Genomic DNA, 24,481 nt, shown 5'->3' on the forward strand with positions numbered 1-24,481 from the left:
GAGCTCCAATTACCTCTGTGCTAGATGCCCGTACATTAGCTTTATTCCTGCTGGCTGCATAATCAAGGCTCTTAGCACTGAGCCTCCCAGCAAAAGGCTCCTGGCAGAGCAGGAACCACCACTAACTTCCAGGCTTCCAGGAACAGCTTCCAAGGCTCTGCCAACCCCCTCCACTATGGGAGCTCACAGAGCGAGAAGTTGTCTTTCCAGTACCCAGGAATCAAAGCCACAAACTACTAATTTTTATATGAATTTACATTCCATTTAAGGTTACAAATCTCCCAGATTCTCATCTCTTTCAAAAGCTATACTTACATATACTTACTTACATATTTCACGCCATACGATAACTGTGAGACTAAATATACTTGCTTGTGTTTTCTACTGGTGTGGTGACAGCATTTGCTTTTGACAAATGCATTCAAATGCACAGTTCTGTAAAGGTATTTACATTTTCTAATTAATGCACACAGCCTGCTTCAAGCCAAACTGAAGGAGCAAAAGCAAAACCATTAGAAATACAGGGCAAAACGCTCCAGCCATGTTAAATCATTCTGCAATCACTTGGAAAAAGAGCAAACAGAGCCACTTCGCCACTCCCCCATCACTGCTGAACGCTAGCCTAGGAACCAGAGCTAAATACACCTTATCTGAGACATCTTCCCAAGAGCTGCTGCAGAATCAGCGCTTGTATTTGCCTGTACCTTTCTGAGTCTTTAAAAGCCAGTACAGTGGGATAGGCTTCAATTTGCTTTCACACTTCAGACTGAAAACATGCTAACAAATTACGCATTGACTATTTATTCCAAAACAGATCCTAACACGCTGTAGACATCATTAACAATTCAGTGGGACTGGATGCATTCAGTTGGATTCCAGCTGTTCTCAGGCGTATTTTATAAGTTAACTAATGCAGTCTGCAAGTTTAAAAAACCCCAAGGAAGTGTTTTCAGTCACTCACAGACACAGAAAGCCACTTCAAGCTTTCTTTGGCCTCTCCCCCTGATACCCACAACTAGTTGGGTCCTTGGTGAGTAATGACACGTCCACGCAACGCATTGTTTGAGACAAAATGAACAAAGCTGGAAATATGATGCATTCTGTAGATTAAGAGCAGTCTAATTCTCTCTAGAGACTCTCTACTTCCTGTGATCTATGAGATACTGAAAGACTGTGAATAAATAAGTAGATGTGCTTTTCCCTTTCTGTGTGTTTCAAATTTAAAGTCAATCTGATAAGAAAAAAAGGACAAGGACTATTTCATTGACTCATCTGAAAGTGATTGTTTTCTTTCTATATTAAAAAGAAAAGTCTCTTTATCTGGTACTAAAAAAAAAAAACTAAAGAAAAAAATAAACCTGACAAAATGAACCATTCTTTGGACTGAATAGAAAATCTCACGGTAACTCAGAACATCCAACATTAGTTGCAGAGTTAAAACAACTCCTTCTCTTCCTGTCATTTGACATGGATCCCATGGCATTTTATTGTTGCTTCCTCAGAGTTGTGCTACAGCATGTTTCAGAGTGGTTCCTAGGAAAGAGGTTGGAAAACTTGAACATCTCACATTCACCTGCAGCATAAGGCTGCATATCCCTATGTTCAGCTGTTCAGGAACAGCATGAATGGAAAGTGTTTGCAAAGGGGAACACAGCAGCAGCAGACTCTTCACCTGCCATCCCTGCAAGCGCACTGGTGCTCACTTTTCCCCCCTCAGCTGACCTTAGCTCATCCCTCTCCCTCCTGCTGAGGTTGTGTTGTCTGGATTTTGCAGAAGCTCATTAAAAGCAGCACATTTTACACTGCAAGCTTGCTGGTGAGAGATGTGATAACACCGGCCTCCTATTTTTCATCTTGACTGATTGTATTTAACAGCCTGCCCTGTTACATATGATTTACTGGTACTTGTAAAAGCACACAAATTGACTGGGTTAGTTTTTTGAACAGTGCTTTTGATTGTCTTTAATTTAATGGGCCAAGTAGAAACAAGCTGCTCAAATTAATTCTTTATTGCTACTGTCATTGCACACAAATTATGAGATTTCTTATGGGGAATAACAGTCACTTGTCTGTGAGATAAACATTAAATAAGAATAATAACCAAGCTGAAATAGGTATGCTGTAACACACTTGCCCTCCAAACCCCACAACAAGGCATAGAAAATATAAAATCCTTCAGCTCTCTATTTTCATAGACGGTTGGGTGGCAAGTCCAGTCTGGTGGACAGAGCTGAGGTCTCAGCTGGTTAGAGCATGGTGCTAATAACGCCAAGTTCACAGGTTCAATCCCTGCTTACTGCAGGGGGGTTGGGCTCGATGATCTCTCAAGGTCCCTGCCAACCCAAAGCATTCTATGATTCTATGATTCTATGAAACAGCCTGCTGCTCAGGAGTTTGGATCAGGACTGCAGGCACAAAAAAGGGAGCCCAGAGCTGCACTAGTATCCTGAAAGTGAACCAAAGTTTCAAAACACAGCAGAGTTTAGAGGTAGCAAGCTGGATTTTCTGTGGATGTTCTGAGAGAAGGATGTGGCTGAACAAGACCAGACAGGGATGAGACCATAGAGGAAGCTGTATTACATGAAGAGAATAAAAACTATGCAGAGGTGGTCAGATGTAAACAACCTCTCAAATCCTTACACACAATGATTGAGCCATACTTTCTTTTTTTCCTGAATTGCATGCAAGTCCTGTTGCTTGCCTTTGTTGTAGCCAGGCACTCAGCTCCCCAGCACAGATCTACCCTTTACCTAGACGTTTCTGCTCATGAATTACTCTTCCTGAATGTGCAAAAGAGGCCACAGCGCTACAAAACAACACAGTGGTTGCTGTGCCTGTGGTGGCATATTTGTTCACCTGTGGGCCTAAGATGTTTGTAGCATACAGAATTGCACAATCAGCTTTGTGAGAAGGACCTCTGAAGTCCTCTGGTCCAGCCTCCTGCTCAGAGGGGGTTGCACTAGAGCAGGTTGCACAGGGCTTTGTCCAGCTAAGTTATAGGTATCTCTAATGACAAAGGAATCACCACCTCTCTAGACAATCTGCTCTAGTGCTTGACCGCCTTCACAGGTGATCAAAATGACAACCACCTTCACAGGTGGTCAAACAATGAGAATTTCCTGTGTTCAGCTTGTGTTTGGTGTCTCTTGCCCTGTCACTGTGCACCTCAGAGGTGCCTGGCTTTGTTCTCTCTGTATCTTCTCATTAGATAACTGAATTGCCTTCTCTGAACAACCCCAGCTCTCCCAGCCTCTCCTCCTGACCTGTCCTGTCGTGTGCCCCAGTCCCTTGACCATCTTGGCAGCCCTCTGCTGCTCGCACTCCAGTATGTCACATTGTTCCTGTCTGGGATTCCCAAAACTGGGCACAGTTTTGAGTGGCCGCACAAGCGCTGAGTAAGGGGGTAGGACCACTGATGCTGCAGGCCACATTCTTGCTAATGTAGCCCAGTATACAGCTAGTCTTTCCTGCTGCAAGGGCACGCTGCAGGCTCAGGTTCAACTTGCTGTCTAGCAGGACCCCCAAATAGGGCCTTTTGGCAGACCTGTTTCCCAGCCAGCTGGCTCCAGCCTCTCCTGTTGCATGCCGTTATTCCCCCAAGGGGCAAGACTTTGCACTTGCCTTTTTGAACTTCGTGAGGTTTCTGCAGGCCCGTTTCTCCAGCCTGGCAAGGTCCCTCTGAACTGCAGCTCTGCCCTCCAGCATATTGACCAGTTCCCCCTGCTTTGCTATCATCTGTGAGCTTGCCGAGGGAGTGTTCTATCCCACTGTTCAGGTTTTTAACGAAGATGGTAAGCAGTATTTGCCAAGCACCAATCCCTAACGATGTCGAAGTCTGCCAGCTGGACTTTGTACCTCTGATCACAACACCCTGAGCCTGATGGTCCAGTCAGTTTTCCACCCACCTTATCGTCCATCTGAGATCTGCAGCAAGCTGAGAGACTCTAGGACTTTTTCCCAATCACAGACAAACCCAGGTATGAGAAGGGAATTGCAGGAAGAGGTTTCAGGCCACGTTCATGCTGTTGAGTGGCTAGGGCATGATTTCATGTGGAGAATACATCACTCCCAAGTTCGATCTGTTTAAGGTCCCTCCAGAATTGGAAGCCTGGAGCAGATGAAACCAGTACTCCCGGCCAGGAAATAACCTAGGTCTAAAGCAATTTAATGATAATCAACTGATTGCAGCACTGGGTGAATGCACTATACTGTTTCTGGATCTAAGCAGGTATGCCTGCATGGTGCTGTACTTTGTGACTCCCCAGACCTGTCAGCGCCAGCTCAGGAATCGCTGTCCGTCTGAATGCCCTTTCCATTGCACAGCACAGACATGCTCTTCTTGGACTAGTAACTGCTGTGGTGTGTTATGCTGAGGTTTTTTTATGCATCCTGAAGGGCTCATCAGGTACACCACTAACTGCAGCATGTCAAACTGAAGGGTTTTACCCAAATTATGACAGAATTAGACCCTGGTTTGACTCAGGATCTGAATTGTCCCATGGTGGACATTAATCTAAGGGGTTTGTAAAACAAATCCCCTGTGAGGGTGAGAAGCTGTTAATCTGCTGTCTCTGAACATTGCCTTTGGCAGATGTTCCTACATTTTCAGAGAACTTTAAAACAGAAAATTCAGTATATGTGTGCCTCAAAGATCATATATTTTTATCAACATCTGTGGAAAGAGGAAGCTTATATGTCTTTTCAGAGGTGCATCTTATCTGCAAAGTTCCTCACGGAGAGCTGCTTTCACCTGTCTTTAAACAAAATATGAAACAATAATAGAAATGGTAAATGTTAGTTAGGTTATCATTGTATTTCGCAAAGCAGCTAATATGCTTAAATTAATTTAATGGACCTGCTGCAGTTTTTCTATTCAAGTATGCTTTTTCCCCCCCATTTTCTATATGTTGACAGGTATGCAAATATGAAAGGTGTCTAATAACACACAAAAAGGGCTGTACAACACACTGAAAACTAATCAAGTGCATTCCTTCCATAGACTAGTCAAAAAGCAATCAGTTGATGTCTTCAAAACAATTTGCGTGACAATGATCTTCAACTGCTATTATTCCATGCCAGAATTTTTTTTTATCATCTGAATCACTGCACAGCAGCAGCTATAGGAGTCCATTTTCATTAATTAAAGTGTGATTTATACCCTGCAGTCAAATTTACTTGACAAGCACTTTAGTGAAATATCAGGAGTATAATCTCTCTTGAGCAGTCATCTTTTTTTAATGAGAATTTACAGCACAGGTGGTCTTCTCAGGTAACATCTAACACATGAAAGCTTTCATGTGATTTTTGTTGGTTATTTTTCACTCATTAATATAGGCAGATATGCTCCTTTGTGAATTAATTTCTGATTCATACATAGTTAAAATTATGTACATCTCTGAACTACAAATGCAATTCTTATATCACCTGATATTCCACTCTTTCAGAAATATTCTCTATATTTAAATGAGTGCCATGCTCCTTGTGAAATACTTTCTCCCCCTTTTACTTTCATAAAAGATGCTGTATACAATACATGTTGTGCCTGCACACTTTGCCTGTAACTGTGGAGTGCTCTAAGCACTTTAGTTTAGTAACTGCCATGTCTGGCCCAGGAGGTTGGACAGATGCAGTATGTGTTTATAAATACATATGCAACATCAAGCCCGATAGCAATTACTACTAGGTGATTGCTAGGAGTTATAGATAGATTATCTATCATATCATTCTCCAAATACACAGAACATATAGAAGGAATCATTGTGGTTTCCCTACTTCTCAAAAGCTTTAGTATACAGCTGACTTCAGTAGTGCTGCTCATGGGACAGCCTGACCTTCTGACTTTGAATGAGGCTGGTGACTTCTTCCTCAAACGCAAAATTCACCCCTGAGGTCATGTTACTGGTTTCCTTTTTCTTATGGAAAAATACACCTCACTTGCAAGATGGTGTTGGTTTGTGTTGTAAGTCCTTCCTGCTGGAGGCAGGGATTTCCCCCCACCCACAAGGACAGGTACATGGTAGGAAGATATGCATCTCTCACTACCAGCCAATAACTTCCACCCACTGCGGAGATCAGCCCTCTCTCCTTGGTCACAGCCTCTGTGCAGTGTCTTGTCTTCTGCCATGCGGTGAAAAAGGAACGGGAAATTGCGGTGGTTTCATTCCTTCCAACCGTGGCTCCCTGGTGGGGCTGGGCTGCTGCCAGCTCAGCTATGGAGAAACTGGGCTGAGATGGAGGATAGACGCGTCCCACCACGCTCTTCTGTCCTTCAGTATGTCTGCGCCATTATGTGATAGTTCGGAAGAATATTAGAAATGTATGCATTCCACTGTTTTCAAAACATTGCATCCCTTCAGTTTGGAGCACCAGTGAAGGTTTCTTTAGCGTTGCTGTTGCAGCGATGAGGCTGTCTGCCTCCCCAAGCATGACATTCATCATCTTTATGACATGCCAGTGTCAGGGACCCAAGGCAGGTGGTGGGGTGGATTAGTTTTTAGTATACCTTCAAACATTTTTGAAACACTGATTTTACTTCTCTGCTCCCTTATCATTATCCATCTCCTGCCCTGTGATGTCCAGCAATGAGGTCAGACTCGCCCAGCACAGACTGGTAGCCTGGGCCAATGATTGTTCTTTCCACTTTGCAACAGCACTACAAGCAGACCTTTTACAGTGTCTATACATGCAGACTTTCAGCCTTTACATCCATTATCTGCTGCAGGACATCCTTTTGGAGACTGACATTTTCAGCACATCCATGCACTTTCTCTGCCATATTTAAAATATGGATGTGACACAATTTTAAAGGGCTTTTGTTAGATGCCTTTGTTTGCCTGGGATCAGAAAGCCCAAAGCAATATGAGCACTTCACTGCCCTTTCTCCACTTGCTTCATTTGATCTGTAGCATCTTTGTTCTGATTTAATAAAGAGTTCAATTTTAAAAAGATGGTTTTTTGCTTCATCATTTAAAAGATGTGCAAAACTGTCCAAAGCATACTTAAACAGAAGATTTTACATTCTATAGGACTCCCTATCACATTGGGATCCACAGTGTTCTTATATTATTGCAAGTGAGGCAGGATTAGACTTGCTAAAAACCCTTGTCTTTATCATTGCTTTGATTTATTTCAGCCTTTGCTTCCATCAGATACTTAGCATTGTGAGGAACCATAACACCGTTTTAATAAAAAAAAAATCATTACTTGACCACAGATACATCTGCTGCTACCTTGGCTCATATAAAAAGTAAACCACAGCATTGAACTAACGTAGGGTTTTTTTACTTCTGTCAGTTGTATATAATAACAGCAACTTCCCAAACTTGCCAGCTGTCCCTGTTCAGGATCTGTGCCTGACTGTTTGCATAACACAGCCAGGTACCCCTACTTTATATCTTTAATTTCCTTCCAGAATAAAAGAGGTAAGTTTTACCTCACCTGACTGAGTCTCCCTATCAAGATTGGACTATAAATTCAGTGAGGTGGTGGCAATGGGCTCCATACACTGCTGCATCCAATCTTTCCTGGTACAAACAGAGGTGCCTTGCTGGGTGCAGGCTGGGCAGGCGACTGGAGCGCCTGACCTCCAGAGTGAGAGAGAGTATTTCAACTCTTTTCCAGTTGTGATGGATCTAACACATTCCCGCAGCATCCTTCCGTGCTCTCTGTTACTGTGGCTTGCATAAGTAAGCATATGGGCGATCCCCATCCTATCTCTGGCATGGAAAGGCCATGGTGGGCTGCTGGATTGAAACCTGTCCCCTGTTCTGCATGCTGACAACTTCCTGGCTGCGACAAAGCTCAGGAAACAAGAGCAGAGTCAGACTAACAGCCTTGCAATGGGAAGAACAAAACTGACTGCTCTCCAGTGCGAGCCTGAGCACTGCACTTCCTGCCTAGGGCACACCTGCATGGACCCATGCACCCACAGACACAAGGACTGAACACTGCACTCCACACAGCCTGGAGGGAAGTAAATCCAATTCAGAAGCTATGTTGCTCTGTCTCCACTGGGCCTATTAACTCAGACACGGCATGGCATTAGCAACTCTTTATCACTCTCAACCCACAAGTTCACTTATGGCCAGCTTGAAGTGCAGGCAAAGAGTTTCCATTTGTGTGCCCCCATGGAAGCAGACATACCCAAGGTTACTGGAGGGTCACGCAGAGCCAATAAATGCTCTGAAGGAAACTATGCCAAGACTGACTAGTGACATAGAAAACATCTACTGACAACCTCAGGACAATGACCAAATGAAGGTTGTTTGGAAGAAAAAAAAGGGGAGAATTTCTCATAACGATCCAAATTCTGTATGGACTTTTATTTTTCTTTTTTTGTCTTTATTTTGTCTTTGTCTTTTATTTGTCTTTGTCTCCAGAGGTAGTAAAATTCAGCAAAAAATTAGTCTTTCATTCCATAGATTAAACCATTTCATAGCTTAAAAACCCAAATAAAAAGTAAACTTTAGCTTTCCACCAGCCTCAGTAATTCTTTTCCCCTTTAGCATTTATGCCCTGATGTGACTGCAAACATTATCCTCTTTCTGGAAACCTACTGCTTGATCAATATTGTTTTGCATTAAATTGTAATTTCTGCTCTCCTGTGTGGGTCTGAGATTTGGAACCTGTGCAAACTCAGAGGTGACAGCCTGAACCATTCAATTTGTCCTGCCTATGCTAGCTTTTGCATGTCTTCATTAGCATGATTGCATATCAAACACCATGGTTCCAGCTCATTGCAGTGCTCCAATACTGAAACCTCCCTGGTAAGGACTCACTCGTGTGAGGCTGCACCAGTAGTAAAAGACCCAGGATTTCTAACAGTCTTCTTGCCTGTGACAAAAGAACCCTGGAGGCCAGAAAAGCTCCTCTACAGAAACTTGAAATAGCCCTTTAAAGCTTATAATGCCAATGCCACTAGCTGGAAAAGACAGGCTTTTGCTGGAGATGTCTAGGGGCAAATCTGATACTAATCAAATACTGATGTAGCCCGAAATGACATAATCTAGCTAGGGACCAGAAGAGAGGAAAGTGTCCTGGTTTCGGCTGGAATAGAGTTAATTTTCTTCCTAGTAGCAGGCATAGTGCTGTGTTTTGGATTTAGTACGAGAAGAATGTTGATAACACACTGATGTTTTTAGTTGTTGCTAAGTACTGCTTATGCTAGTCAAGGACTTTTCAGCTTCCCATGCTCTGCCAGGTGCACAAGAAACTGGGAGGGGGCACAGCCAGAACAGCTGATCCAAACTGACCAAAGAGCTATTCCATACCATATGACATCATGCTCAGTATGTAAACTGGGGGAGGTTGGCCGGGGAGCAGCGATCGCTGCTCGGGAACTGTCTTGGTATCGGTTGGCGGGTGGTGAGCAATGGTATTGTGCATCACTTGCTTTGTATATTGTTATTATTATCATTATTATATTGTTATTATTATCATTACTATTTTACTTTATTTCAATTTTTAAACTGTTCTTATCTCAACCCAGGAGTGTTTCTCACTCTTACTCCTCTGATTCTCTCCCCCATCCCATCGGGGTAGGGGGAGTGAGTGGGCGGCTGCATGGTGCTTAGTTGCTGTCTGGGGCTAAACCACGACAGAAAGGAAGAAAGAAAAGAAAAAAAAAAGGAAGAAAACTTGAAAAGGAAACAAAAAAAATGATACCACCTTTTATCCATATATTCTGTTGATAGATTGGTCCATTCCCCAGTTAGTGAGTGCAGATGACGGAAATAAACAGTTTTCTGACAGTAAGAGCCAGTCACTCCTGACTGTGTGACAAAACAGCACATCCCCCTCCCTTGACTTTCACTTAGCTGGACTACATTAGGTGAATGGTTTCAGCTTCATCTTCCCTGTCAGGTTGTCTAAGTCTCTGATTATAGCAGTAAATGCTTTTCTAAAAGTGTTAACCAGCTGTATTGGGTTTGCATGGCAAGGTTTTGGTAGCTGGGTGGCTACAGGGGTGGCTTCTGTGAGAAGATGCTAGAAGCTTCCCCTATGTCCAACAGAGCCAATGCCAGCTGGCTCCAAGACGGACCTGCTGCTAGCCAAGGCCAAGCCCATCAGTGACAGTGGTAGCGCCTCTGAGATAACATATTTAAGGGGAAAAAACTGCTGTGTGACAGCAGCCAGAGAGAGGAATGACAATATGTGAAAGAAACAATGCCGGAGCAGAGATTCCCCTGCAGCACATGGTGCAGACCATGGTGAGGCAGGCTGTGCCCCTGCAGCCCATGGAGGCCCAGGGTGGAGCAGATATCCACCTGCAGCCCATGAAGGACCCCACACCGGAGCAGATGGATGCACCCAAAGGAGGCTGTGACCCCATGGGAAGCCCGTGCTAGAGCAGGCTCCTGGCAGGACCTGTGGACCTGTGCAGAGAGGAGCCCACGCTGGAGCAGGTTTGCTGGCAGGACTTGTGACCCATGGGAAGAACTCATGTTGGAGAAGTTTGTGGAGGACTGTCTCCCGTGGGAGGGACCCCATGCTGGAGCAGGGGAAGAGAGTGAGGATGAAAGAGAGGCAAAGACAATGTGTGATGAACTGACCGCAATCCCCATTCCCCATCCCCCTGCACTGCTCAGGGGGAGGAGGTAGAGAAAATCAGGAGTGAAGTTGAGCCCAGGAAGAAGGGAGGGGTGGAGGGAAGGTGTTTTAAGATTTGTTTTTTATTTCTCATTATCCTACTCTGATTTGATTGGTAATAAATTAAATTAATTTCCCCAAGCTGAGTCTGTTTTGCCTGTGACAGTAATTGCTGAGTGATCTCCCTGTCCTTATCTCTACCCAAGAGCCTTTCATCATATTTTTTTTTTCCCTGTCCCAACTGAAGAGGGGGAGTGATAGAGAGGCTTGGTGGGCACCTGGCATCCAGCCAAGGTCAACTCACCACACCAGGTTAATCTATCTTGAAACTAGGTGACCAGAACTAGTAATGCATAAAGTCTTTGTCTCCTATTTTGTACTGATTTTTCCTTCCCAGCTTCATTTGCAGTGTGTGTTATCAAACCCAGTGGGACTTTATATATATAGAGATAAAACACTCTGTTGAATAAAAGCCAGACTGGATAAGGCTGGTGGCTTATGCAAAATTCTTTATTTTGGAATCTAATCTGTTAGATCTAATCTGAACTTGATGGAATTTCTATACTTTCATTGAAGCGCTCTCTTTTTCTAATCCTTACTATTCTGTATAGACATACACAACCCTTTACTCAAGACCATGAAGTGGCCTATCCAAACTCTCTCTCTAAAGGAAAACGTTGAGAGGAAGAAGTCTGATTTGCCTTTCTGCATAATGTTTTCTCTAAACAGGCACATACGAAGCTACAATATTTTAGAGACAGAAGTAGAAAAGCATTTAAAAATTAAAAATTAAACCTAAAGGAGAATCTTAGGAGAGAGGGGACAATAGAACTGGGAAAACAATAAAGCAGTCAAAAAGCAAAGAAAGATGCATGAAAGTTGAACTAGGGGTTGTTTCTATGAGAAAATACATAGAGCCATGAAAACGGTGGGAGTAAAGAGAGATTCAGGCATGTGCAGGTTCTCACAGCTCCAAGGTTCCAGCTTACTAGTAGCAATAGAAAAGCTTTCTCAAAAACATGCTGGCTTTGGAGAGTAACTTTGTGTCAGATCATCTGTGGAACAAATCCAGGCACTGTTTAAGTCAAATAAATTTGTATTTCACTACTGTAATACAAACACAGCAGAGTACGTTTCACTCACTAAAATACTACGTTACACCTCATGCAGCCCATTGTCTTAGTGATCTGTGCAGTGCCTTCCGGGAATATAAATCTTGAAACCATATTCTTTCTTCACCTCCACATTAGAAGATGCAATATTGACCTCAGTAGCCACATGCAAGAGTTCAGTGACCAGTTCAGGCACAGGCTTCTCACCAGTAAGCTTCTCCAATTATGGCTTTAAAAATGGCTATTGTTTTTAAATGATCACTAATGTTCCTTTCCCTTGAGGGGTTTGGAGGCTCTCCTGGGGCATGAAGAAACAGGAATGAACATGGAGACACATAGAGACTGTGGTGTGCAAGAGCTTGCTGTGGTTACTGCAGTATCTCTTGGGCCCTGAGGAACTTCCATGCCTTCCATGAGGCTCCTCGGGGGACTCTGGGATCTTGGCTGATGGATGTCCAGGGGCCATGGCAGTGCAGAAAGGTAAGTGCTTGGGGCCACACTAGACAGAAGGGCAATGGGACAAACAGGAGCTGGAACAGGGTAGGGGAACATTGTCCACTAGTGGGTAGAAAAGTCCTTGAAGCCACCTGGGGTGAGCAGATGTCATCTGTAAGCAGGGGAAAGGGTATCTACAGCATGCTTTTAAATATATTTTATAATTATGACCAATAATCATATTGACCTTGCTTGCCAGTCACAATGAATAGCCCTAATTCATCCATTACACCCAAACTCGAGTCTCTACGTTGCCAGCTCTGAGTGTGTAACAGATGTTCACCATCATGGGTACCCTCATCTCTCCCCACCGAGTGGGCAGGCAGATGGGCCAGCGTTAGCAGCCCTCAAGGGCAGGCAGCATGAACTGCTTCTTGCTCTCTCAAAAGTGGTGAGTCCTACCCAGGAAGATATACCCCTACACCCTTGCCAAGGGGAACAAGGAGTTCATACACCATGTCCAAGTGCCAGACTAGGAAAGGGGCAGCATGAAACAAGTGTGAGCACGAGACGGTGGAGAGATGCACATGCTTTTCAACAAAAAACGCATTTGGCAGAAAACTGTAAACTTTCCTTTGTGAGATGCTACGAATTATTGCTGGCTGATTTGAGACATATCTGGATCAAGCTGAAGGAGGGCTTAGGTAAGGAAACCATTTGGAAACAAGACTAGGGTTTTTTTTCCTTTAGTTACTTGCCTTCTCCTGTGGTGTGAAAACACCACAAATTGCTTAAACTTAGAGGGCAGTATTCTCATCCTTGCTAGCACAGCTAGCAATGAATTATCTGCTCAAAGGAATGCTTTGGTCTCTAAAGCAATGTGATGTTTCCAAAAAGCTGTTTGGTGAGAACCAATAATATATGTACACTAATCTCTGGCATGCGTGGTTAGGGACAACTCCAACTTCATTTCCAGACACAGTTCACAAAATGAGATTATAGCTGTGTTGTTGACTGTGTTTCAAAAAGACTACAGCAAATAGAGTCCAAATCAGCACATTGGCAATGTGCCCAAGAATGGCATGAAAATTAATTGAGTAAGCAGTAAAACAGTATCATAATAAGGTTTCTGCATTTTTTGGCCTAATGCAGATGGTGTTTCAAGTACACAAGTTTGGAGCACTTACCAGCAGGTGCTGTGGCAGTTCTTGGTGCTGGAAGTAAGCTCCTGCGTGGAGTCGCTGTGCTGCTTGATACCTGCGTTGTGCTCTTGCTGGTCCCCTTGGGGATGTCTTTAGAAGGTGCAGATGCCTTAGGAGTGGTTTGCTCTTCATTTCCAAAGCTGGAACCTGCAGGAGACCAAAATTGCTCTAATTATAAGTTCATAAAAAATGTATGTGAACTGTGGCATACAGACTGAGCTTGTATCAGCAATTATAATCTACAAAGACATATTCTCATTGCAACTGGGGCTAAGTTACATGGACTTTCTCCAGTACAAATGGTTATGTAGAAACTAAGAGTTCCCAGCAACTTATTTAAATCCCAAGTCTTGGCAGCTGTTGGAGTCTGACTCCAACAGAAATTTAACGCTTGCTTTTGGGCTAGCTCCATAAAGGTATCTGGCTGCAAGGCTCATAAAGAAACCAAGGTATTTCTAAATATCTGGGTGGATGAGTTATTTTTGGCTTTGTAGCTTCTACAGGAGGCACCCTACACACTCACCCTAACACTTGGGAGTTGCTGGTTGTCAAACTAAGGGAGAATAGCAGGGCTCAGTGGTGCAAGGCACCGAATTCTGCTATCCAGGAGGAATTTCCCACAAACAGTCCCTCAGACCACATTCAGACATTTGAATAATAAGATGAAAAACAAAAACAAAAAAATTCTGCCTTGACTCTCACATCCGCTTCAATCATATTCTCATAATGAATCTTAGGTTGCCAAGGTTTCCAGTTTATATTGACCTCTTTCAAAACCTCTAATAGGTTTGCTTTCCTCCTGCATTTGCCATCTAGGGAATAATGACATCCTAGGCTCCTTGTAGATATAAGGAAATCAATTGTTTCTTAACATTTGAAAAAGGCAAAGTTGGTATGTCTTCTTTACCTTTTGAGTAGAAAGCCTTAGAGGAGCAAAAGATTACAGCATGTCTGGACTTGAACATTTGCAGGAGGATGAACATTTTGTTTGAAAAAATGAGTGCAGATAGTGGCAAGAAATACAGAGGATTTCAGAAAAGGGCTATAATTTTTATTTCCATTATTTTAAAAAGATACCATACAATAGTATTTAGGTACTGCCTGCAGGAAAATGATAACATTATTTTAATAATTGGCATGTCCAAGTCTCCAGTATTTTTAAGATCTAGCCTTCTTAAATGTGTGCAAGTAAAGGAGAGATTTTTTTTTTGCCTTTCTTACTGAAAATCCACTAGGAAAAAAGTGCAGGTTGGAAAAGAAAATCCTCTTTTCTTATAGAGGAAGAACATACCTTTTGGCTCTGACAAAGCAGCATTAAGCTTTGCTGTGTCTTTAAGGCTGCTTGCATATAGGTCTTAATTTAAAGCACCTATCTGCAGTATACATTGACTTCTACAAACACACTTGACCTTTGTTCAAATAATAAGCCACATTAAAAATTCAAACAAAACAGTCTACTGTACACTATACAGGAACAGGAAAACCTGAAGCATTTGTCACCTTTACATTGCTGTGGACGTAAGAACCCCTCAGCACATCAGGTCTTTGTTTGATATCTAAACTATGTGGATTTTTCACCTGTGTAGCAAACATTTAAGATTACATGCTGATTTATCTGCTGACAAAACACTGCTGACTTCAATAAAGGCACATCAGCAGAACTTCTGGCCCAGCCTGGCCCAGTCTCCTCTGCAGCTGTGCACAAGGACACCTCTACCAGGTGCCAGGGGGATGTTACAGCATGTGCGTCCACCTCAGTCCGTCTGCATCGTGCTCCTGAAGTTACTCCTGAAGTGGTCTCAGATATGTGCTCATCCAGTCGGTTTGGGTAGCACCGCCTGCAGAAAATGTTTTCTTTCCTTCGCTATTTGTTTAAAAGTTTCGGTTGTAGAAACACTAACACTCAAGAGGAAATTATTCCTGTTATTTGCAGCAAAATGCTGTTCAAGTGTTCTTTAATTGAAACCCTTTATTCTCTGTTGTGAAATGTATTATATGGAGAACGTTTCAACTCGCAAATCTGCCCGAACGGAAGCAATTCTTGTGTTGAAGAACGAGGTGTCCAGGGGAATTACCTAACCTCTTATTAAAAAAAAAAGTGAAAAAGCTTTTCTAGGTATTGAAGACAAAGCACTGCCAGCTACAAACACTTCTACTGTCTAAAACACAGCATAAGAGGTCTGCTAATTACAGAAATGAGTGGGTAGGAAAGCTGGCAAACACGGCCTCGTCAGGTCCCCTGAATCGGAAAGGCCCAGCGCCTGGCGGGAGCCATCCGTGCACCTGGTGCCCTGGCTGGACAAACCCCTTCAGGAGAAGAAAAACAAAGGAAAAGAGCAATTCAGCTCTTGATCTTTTCATAAGAAATAGACTCAGGGAGACAAGCTGCATCGCTGTACTGGCTGGCTGTGGCAAGGTGTTGGGGGGCTGCAGGGGCGGCCTGCGGCAGGAGGGGGCGGGGCTGCCCCATGCCAGACACAGCCGGTTCCAGCCGGTTCCAGCCGGTTCCAGCTGGCTCCAACAGGCCCACCACAGGACACAGCTGGGACCATCCGCCAAGCTGGAGGCACCTCTGGGAAAAAGTATTTAAGAAAGGGCAAAGCATTGTCTTGCTGTGAGGAAAAAAGTGTGAGAAACAGCCCTGCGAGCACCAGGGTCAGAGACGAAGGAGGGGGAGGAGGCGTTCCCCACAGCCCCTGGCGAAGACCGTGGTGAAACAAGGATTTCCCTGTGTCTTGCAGAGAGGACCACAGTGGAGCAGAGATGCACGCTGCAGCCCATGGAGGACCTCACGCCGGAGCAGGTGGACATGGCCTGAAGGAAGCTGCAGCCCATGGAGAGCCCTTGCAGGAGCAGGCTCCTGGCAGGAGCTGTAGAGGAGCTCCCTGGAGAGGAGCCCACGCAGGATCAGGTTTATCCTGTGGAAAGGACGCATGCTGGAGCAGGGAAAAGTGTGAGGAGGAAGAAGCAGCAGAGAGGAACTATTACGGACTGACTGCAACCCCCATTCCCCATGCCCCCTGTGCTGCTCAGTGGGGAGGTGGGTTGGAAGGATGTAGAGGAGTTGAGAAGGAAGAAGTGAAGTTGGGCCTGGGAAAAAGGCGGCGGGGAGGGGAGCTGTTTTAGGTTTTTTGCCTTTCTTTCTCACCATTCAACTCTATTTTAATTGGAAATATATTAAATAATTTTTCCCAAGTCAAGTCTGGTTAGCGTGTGACAGTAATTGGTAAGTGATCTCCCTGTCTTTATCTCTACCCATGAGCTTTTCATCTTATTTTCTTCCCCATCCTGTTGTGGAGGGGTAGTGAGAGAGCAGCTGGGTGGGTGTCTGGCAGCCAGCCAAGGTCAACTCACCACAGCAGCAATATAAACATATCCAGGATTTGCTGACATAAGGTCAGTGTTTAACAGAAGAGACAGTATCTCCCACTTTGCTGTTTAGTCAGAGATGGGGTTCGGAAAGAGAGAGTGGGGTACAACAATACATGCATGTATAATATGCCCCAAAAAGCAAATGTTTGCTGCTTCCATGGATATCACTAGGGCAACATCTAGTTCCCCAGGAGCAGGGCAAGGTGAGCTTCACGTTGCTACACATGGTGCTGGATTCCACTTTTCTTTTCAAATAGCGTTCAAAGAAGAATGAAACTAAAGATCAAGGAAAATGCATATTCCTCAATATCTAAGAGGAAAATAAAGGTTTTCATTTACTCGGAGGAATTCACTTCTTGAAGGAAAATCAGAAAGATTATTCATCAGATGGTACTTGTCAGTCCATCATGAGATAATGCCTTCTGCTATTATCTGCTGCAGGTGAGTCGTAGCATCTGCCCTCCCAGAATACCAGTTCTTATTTTTCAGTAAAGGCCTGTACAGAAACACCAGATGTGCAGTGTGTGAACAGTTTCCAGGTGATCACATCCTCTGTTGTATTGTACCTCTTCCCTCCTACTCCTCTACTTTTGCATTTTACCTAAACCAGGGGAGCTTCCTTGCCTGCCTTTGAAACACCTGGCAAGTCATTTGGGTGCTCCTACATAAAAAGCCCTGTATTTTTGCAAACTCTGTGCTCTATGAAGGGTAACACTGCTGACTTTGCAGTAATTTCGCAGACTATTAACGATCTGCTGGAGCTAAAGGCCTTTAGCCTCACTTTTATCATCTCCTCTCTATGAGCACCAAGGAACCCTACTCTTCTGCTTGTGAAAAAAATACAGGGAAGAAGAAAAGGTGTTTGAAGACTTGCAGGTACTTTGGAGAGTCTCAGCTGCACCCACTCATCCCCTACACTGTTAGGCCAGCAAAGACTTACAGAAGTCAGGGCTTCCACCATGTTGTAGGCTGCATTTTCCAAGAAAACCATGACCAAAATCCCACTGACTCCCAGGTAGCTTGAGCCACCCTCTCTCTCCATATCTGCTACTGTCCTCTTCACCATCCAGCCCTGCCCTGCAGGAGCTCGCTGCAGGGGCTCCTCACACTCAGAAGAGGAAGGGTCTCTTGTATGTGTCACTAGGAGCTGTGTCTCTTGTATGTGTTCCTTGCCTGGAATTATTTACAAAATTTACAAAAAGGCATGGATATATATACATATGGATATACATACAACTGCAAAACCAGCAGGAGCATGCATGGGGGGGGAAATTCTGCATTTGACAAGAAATTAGTTAAGCCATGTTGTAGGGGCAGGTCTTCCTCTGAGAGGAGATAGCAATAGGAAGGGCTGCATTCTGGAGCCCCACAGATTTCCCTGCCTGCACACAAGGGCAATAAAGTCTCCTTCTTTGGTTGGAGAACCTGGGTCCTTTCTAGAAAAATAGCTTGTCTGACAATGCCTATGGGTCTCTGTGTGCTGAGAAACAGACCCCAATGGAGTATTAAAGCACAAGTGCAGCTGCTTCTGCGGTTCGCTGTCTCACGGGCTGCTATGTGAAGCCTGTTGAAATGGAGTGAGTTTCCAGCTCTTCGTAGCACATCAAGCATTAGCTGCGCTGGCAGCGGGCTTGGAGCTGTGAGCTCCCCGCTGCAGCTGTAATCACACCAGAGACACTGGGAACCTGCTGGCATCGTGAATGTTCACTGAAGCACAAACATTTAGCCAGGGTAATAGCAAGCCCTTTCCATCTTGAAGATCCTTAGACACTACTTGACGCCAAGTTTAATGACAACAAAGGTACGTCTAGTTGTTGCAGCAGTGAGCCCACTTAGCATTTCTAAAGCGCTTTCCAGTCACAGAACTCAATGAGCTTTACAAATAACGAAGGACTTGAGCTGCTCTCCAAACTCACACAGCAAGGGAAGAGCAGAGGCAGGCTGAGAAAGTGAGCAGGAAAACCTGATGATGAACGAGGCTGGAATGACTTTTTTCACCTACAGAACATTGGGCTGTATTATTCCTCTAGGTTTTACTAGGCTGCACTTCTGTGCCCCAGTTTTCAAGCACAAATACAAGCGCAAAATGAAACTTAAAATCACTGCCACGGGTAATGATCTGATAAGGGAAATACCTAAACTACTGTGAATAATCAAGTGATGTTTAAAACAAACACCTGCAAGACACACTTTTCACTAAATTGGAACTTTTGACTGTCCTTCAATTAATGTCCACTCTTTATTTCTGATTTTTATCGGTAAAGTGGCAAGTAATTTTTACAGATTGATTACAAGATATGCAGCCTGTCAGCTGAGCTTTTTATTTCACTATTTGAAGGGTTACTGTTTTGAAGTTCAACACTGTATATTTCAATATAACATTTCACAGTGTAGTTATCAAGAGACACAATTGAACATACAGCTCTGTAGCTCAAGCTGAAATGATGCTATCGACCAAGCAGGACAGTGTGATCATTAGTCCTGGGGGGTTACCATGCTATTACGATGTTATGACAGTAGACGAGATTACTAGCTGGCTAATTTGGTTTTTTGTCTTTGCTGAGAGCCAGTGTCTGCCATTTCCTGACACAACAGGCCAACTATGCAACAGATCAGGGTCAAGCTGATGACAGGTTTCTTTTCCATCCAGAACAAGAAGAGGCTTAAGGATTGATGTTCACACAATGCTTAAACCTAGCTTACTTACCTCAAAGTGTTTTTCCCCATTGTATTTTTTTGGCTCAGACAAAGGTGTTTCGTTTCATCAACAATCCCCCATAACATATTTATTTTAGAGGAGGTTTTTGCATGCCCACATGCCTTTATAAAAGCTGATTTTTCAGAAGTCTTAGCATTCAAAACTGAAACCTGAATTTTGAATTTTAGGCTTAACTACTTCCACCAAGATGAGCCAAATCTGCAGTGCCTGTCAGCACAGGAGCCAGCTCTCTGAGCTTAAGATGGCTTTGGGTCTCTGCACTGCAGATGACTACCTCTGAGACAGCCCCTTCATTGCCAGGGAGGGAGTTTGGTGCCATCATTGATGGTTAATGACAGCTATGTGATCAGTCATGGCTTTTGTACACTACCACTTACATTTGTAAGAGGTTGTTGCGTGTCCATCCTTCTCCCCATGCCCTCCAGTCCTAAAGCCAAGCACTTTTCTCATACGACACATGCTGTTGGATGGTTTTGGCCCCTCAGATCTGGCCATGCAGATAGCTGTTGGGGCACCTGAAGGGTAGGAACCCTGCAAAGCCAACCATTGCCGGAAGAGCTGCAAAAGTGCCTCTGTGCAGATGCACTGGCAGGCTCCTCCTTCACCTCCAGCCGCCTGTGATGGTTCCTGTAGCCAGAGGCTGGATCCTGCACTTCCAGCTGATCCAGGCATGCAAAACACAGAGGCAGTGTCTCTGGCAGGGCAGAGGGAAGCATTCATCTCTAACTCAACTGGCAGTTGCACTGCCAGGGCAGCACTGGCAACCCTACTCATGGTAGGATGCCCTTGCAGACATGGCCTTTAGTTGAGGCTTGGTCTATCAGGCTGTATCTATGCTGCTAAATAAAAGCTGACCAAGTGCTGTAGGCTGGCTCACTGTGACACCACTCAGGCTTACTATAGCAGCTTTTCTTGTGAGAGTTAAAGCGGACCAAACCACAGCCACAGTGTGAAGAACAAGGCAAGGGATCAGGAGACAAGGCCTGGCCTGGCCTCCAGGCCCTCCCTGGACCTGCAGCCAAGCAGCATCCGCTGAGCCGGGCTACATGTGCTTCCAGCCCTCATGAGGCAAAGGAGTCATTCAGCTTAGCATCACCTGCAGCGAGGTAGATTTAAGAGAAGTGGAGATGTTTTGCCTCTGCCAAGTGCTAGAGCATGACCGTGGACAATACATGGGGCTCTGCTGACATGTGATATAACCTGTCATGTCTTGGTAACTTGATTGTATGTTCCTCATTTGGATCTGACAATTTGGCTTTAGTGTTTAGTTTTAACCAGGTTGCAATTTTAACCTAAATACTTCCCAAAATTTAGCCACACCTCCATTAATCAAAAAGTATTTGAAGTCCATTGTTTGTAAAGCTGATGAAAGGCAAAGTGGAAAGATAAATATTTTGACTTGTTAGTCAGATAAAAGCTATGTTTACATGAATAAATATTTATCCTTCATTTTGTTCTTCCACCATAAATATCTACAATTCTTCATGGGACAGAAGGCAAAAGAACAGTGTTTCATAATATTTCTGCACTGGTTTGTGTGGATCAAACCCTACATCTGCCAGTGTGCAACAATGTGGTAGAAGCAATCAAGCTTTGTGGCACTTCTGTAATTAACTCAATATAAACAAACAAAACTCAATCTAATTCTGTATATTCACATGGAATTGAAGGTCCTTCCTTTTGCATGTTTTACTGTTTTTGATGGCTCAGAGTTTTTGAAATCTAGATTAATTTTGTGGCACAGATTCATCTTCAGTGTCCTTCATACATAATAGATAGTAGAAATACAGCCTTCTGCTGATGCACCTCCTTGTATCAATACTAACTTATTCATCTCACCTCACCAATTAAACTACACATTTTAGGATCCAGTTAAATGGATTTCTTAGTTGAGTGGAGTTACGTGCTGCTCGCTACTGAATTGTTATAAGCCTCATTGGGTAAGGTGAAAATTTCACCACAAAGTAAAATTGCTGTATGTGTTAGTGGGAGTTGCAGACAACTTGCCAACTATGCCACACTTGGGATCACATAACACATTTTATTTGGCCTCTCATGAAATATTACATCTCTACCAGGCAAGAAGAGCATTTCATTATGTACTAAAATTTCACTGTATGTTGGTGGTAGCTTTGCCTACCACTGGTGGATTGTACAGCTGCTTGGCTAGCTGATCATTTCTATAGCTGGCTAATTAAAGCCTCATAGAGTATAGAGTGAAGACAGCATAGTATTTTGCTGATCAGTGATAATTTTGTCAGAAAGGGTAACTGTATTGGGTTTGTGTGGCAAGGTTTTGGTAGCGGGGAGGCTACAGGGGTGGTTTCTGTGAGAAGATGCTAGAAGCTTCCCCTATGTCCAACAGAGCCAATGCCAGACAGTTCAAAGACGGACCCGCTGCTGGCCAAGGCTGAGCCCATAAACGACTGTGGTAGTGCCTCTGGAATAACATATTTAAGAAGCGGGAAAAACTGCTGCACAACTGCAGCTGGAGAGACGAGTGAGAATATGTGAGAGGAACAACTCTGCAGACACCAAGGTCAGTGCAGAAGGAGGGGAGGAGGTGCTCCAGGCACTGCAGGAGCAGAGATTCCCCTGCAGCCCGTGGTGATGACCATGGTGAGGCAGGCTGTGCCACTGCAGCCCATGGAGGTCCACAGTGGAGCAGATATCCACCTGCAGCCCATGGATGACCCCACGCTGGAGTAGGTGGATGTCTGAAGGAGGCTGTGACCCCATGGGAAGCCCACGCTGGAGCAGGCTCCTGGCAGGACCCGTGGAGAGAGGAGCCCATGCCGGAGCAGGTTTGCTGACAGGACTTGTGACCCTGTGGGGAGCCACGCTGGAGCATTCTGTTCCTGAAGGACAGTTCATGAAGAACTGCAGCCCATGGGAAGGACTCACGCTGGAGAAGTTCGTGGAGGACTGTTTCCTGTAGGAGGGATCCCACGCTGGAGCAGGGGAAGAGTGTGAGGAGTCCTTCCCCTGAGGAGGAAGGAGTGGCAGAGGCAACGGGTGATGAACTGACCACAACCCCCATTCCCAGTCCCTCTGCACTGATGGGGAGGAGGAGGCAGAGAAAATCAGGAGTGAACTTGAGCCCCGGAAGAAGGCAGGGGTGGGTGAAAGGTGTTCTAAGATTCAGGTTTTATTTCTCATTACCTTACTCTGGTTTGACTGGTAATAAATTGAACTAATTTCCCCAAGTCAAGTCTGTCTTGCCTGTGACAGTAATTGGTGAATGACCTCTCCTTGTCGTTATCTTGACCCACAAGCCTTTTGTTATATTTTCTCTCCCCTGTCCAGCTGAGGAGGGCGAGTGATAGAGAGGCTTGGTGGGCACCTGGTGTCCAGCCAGGGTCAACCCACCACAGTAAAATAACTCTATCTTGCCAAAGATACCTAGACAATGCAGACATCTTAGAATGGGCCTGAGACACCACTGCGTATCCACCTTCCGAAAGGGCCATCTCTTGGCACAACTTGGAGCTGAATTGTCAAAGGTCATTCATGACCAAATCTTCCCTGCAAACTCCTCATTCAGTGTACAGCTCTGATTACTGTGACAAGAAACATCCCACGTCACTAGTAACCTGCTGACATGTCTCGTGTAGTACCCTGAGGAGCTGAGGCAGTAGGACTACACACTGGGGAAATGTTTGCTTCTCTAACTGAGAAGAGAGAAACATATTCGCTGTAAGCTTCTCCTAGACATACGAATGAAGATTTCTAACAAATCAGATCAGAGTAACCCGATCTTATGTATAATTACTGAAGACTATCAATTAGTTGTAGGAAGGGCTGCTTCTTAATGCCTGAGGTACACTTGAAGACAAGCAAGTACACATAGCACTTTTGGAAGCTCTGCTTGCTGACACAAGTCAAGAAGAACGTACCACGTATCAATTAAACACTTAAATTAATCTCAGCTGATTCATTTTGGGAATGAAAATAAGTATGTATATCCAAGCAACAGATTTTTTAAAATCCTGTGTTCAGTAAATTTACTGAAATGAACTGTTACTGAAGGTTGAATTTGTAAGAAATACTACATTTGATCCCAATGAAGGCAACTGAAGTGTTGTCTTCAATGCAAGCCAAGTTAGACTTAGGATGAGTGCTTTAGCTAAAAGGCTCCTCTCTGTAGTAAGCAAAAAGCACATGAAGAAAACAGGAGCACAGTTTTACTTCAGGTGTTTGTGTGGCACAGAATCATACATTCTTACAGAGAAAATGGATGAATACAGGTCCAAGGGCCACTTCTCCCCCTCGTTGCCCAGCAGAGTAGTCCTCCACACCGCAGCAATTCCCAGGCACTGCAGAGCTGACAAAGTAACACCAAGCATTGACACCATTTTTGCCAAGGACACATCTTTCTAGTGTCCTCAGCTGCCAGAATGGCCCCTGGGATCACCAGTGGTTGCCCAAAAGTTAGAACAAGCAGAAAGAAGATACAGATAACATCAATTTTCTACTAGCCCTAAAGCATTGATGCCATGTATCAACCTCCTTAAGGGAGGAATTTTCCTGAGTAGGAAGATTTTGATGTTCCTGGGTAGTACTTCGGTCCCAGCATCCACATTTCTAGAAACACCAGTTCTGTAACACGACTTGTGCTCATGACCATCTGCTCCAATGGCACCATGCCTACTTCTAAACTGGCATGCCAGTTTTAACAGGGCACAGACATCCATGAAAGATAGGATTAGAAGTGACATCTGCTCTGCAAGAAGTTCCTCCTGATGGCAAGAAGTGCCAAATTACAGCCACATGCCTTATTCTAAGGAATGACATCTGTTGACACTTGTGGGCATTATACCATCAACAAATGCCTCTTCCCTGGAATTGCTGCTTCTAATTTGCTTAAGCACTGGCTTGGAGTGCCATATTTGGACACTTAAAGGGATATAATCCTTCATAAAAGTGTTAATGACATTCCAATGGTGTTAATGAATTTCCATCAGCTTTAGCAAGCTATACTGGATACCACAGCTCACCAGACTAGGAGAGGTTAAGCAATACCCTAACAATTGTCAGTGCTTAAGGTCTGGTAG

At 44.2% G+C, this 24,481-nt stretch overlaps 1 protein-coding gene across 1 annotated transcript in view; it reads right to left on the reverse strand.

Annotated features, from left to right (window-relative positions):
• Positions 1–24,481, reverse strand: part of MTUS2 (microtubule associated scaffold protein 2) — a 204,183-nt gene that overhangs the window by 74,212 nt on the left and 105,490 nt on the right. The window contains exon 4 of the mRNA XM_075707396.1: positions 13,322–13,483. Coding sequence (XP_075563511.1) covers positions 13,322–13,483 — 162 coding nt within the window. The remainder of the gene's footprint in view (positions 1–13,321; positions 13,484–24,481) is intronic.

The sequence above is a fragment of the Pelecanus crispus genome, chromosome 1 (genome assembly GCF_030463565.1).
Source record: "Pelecanus crispus isolate bPelCri1 chromosome 1, bPelCri1.pri, whole genome shotgun sequence".
NCBI lineage: Eukaryota > Metazoa > Chordata > Aves > Pelecaniformes > Pelecanidae > Pelecanus > Pelecanus crispus.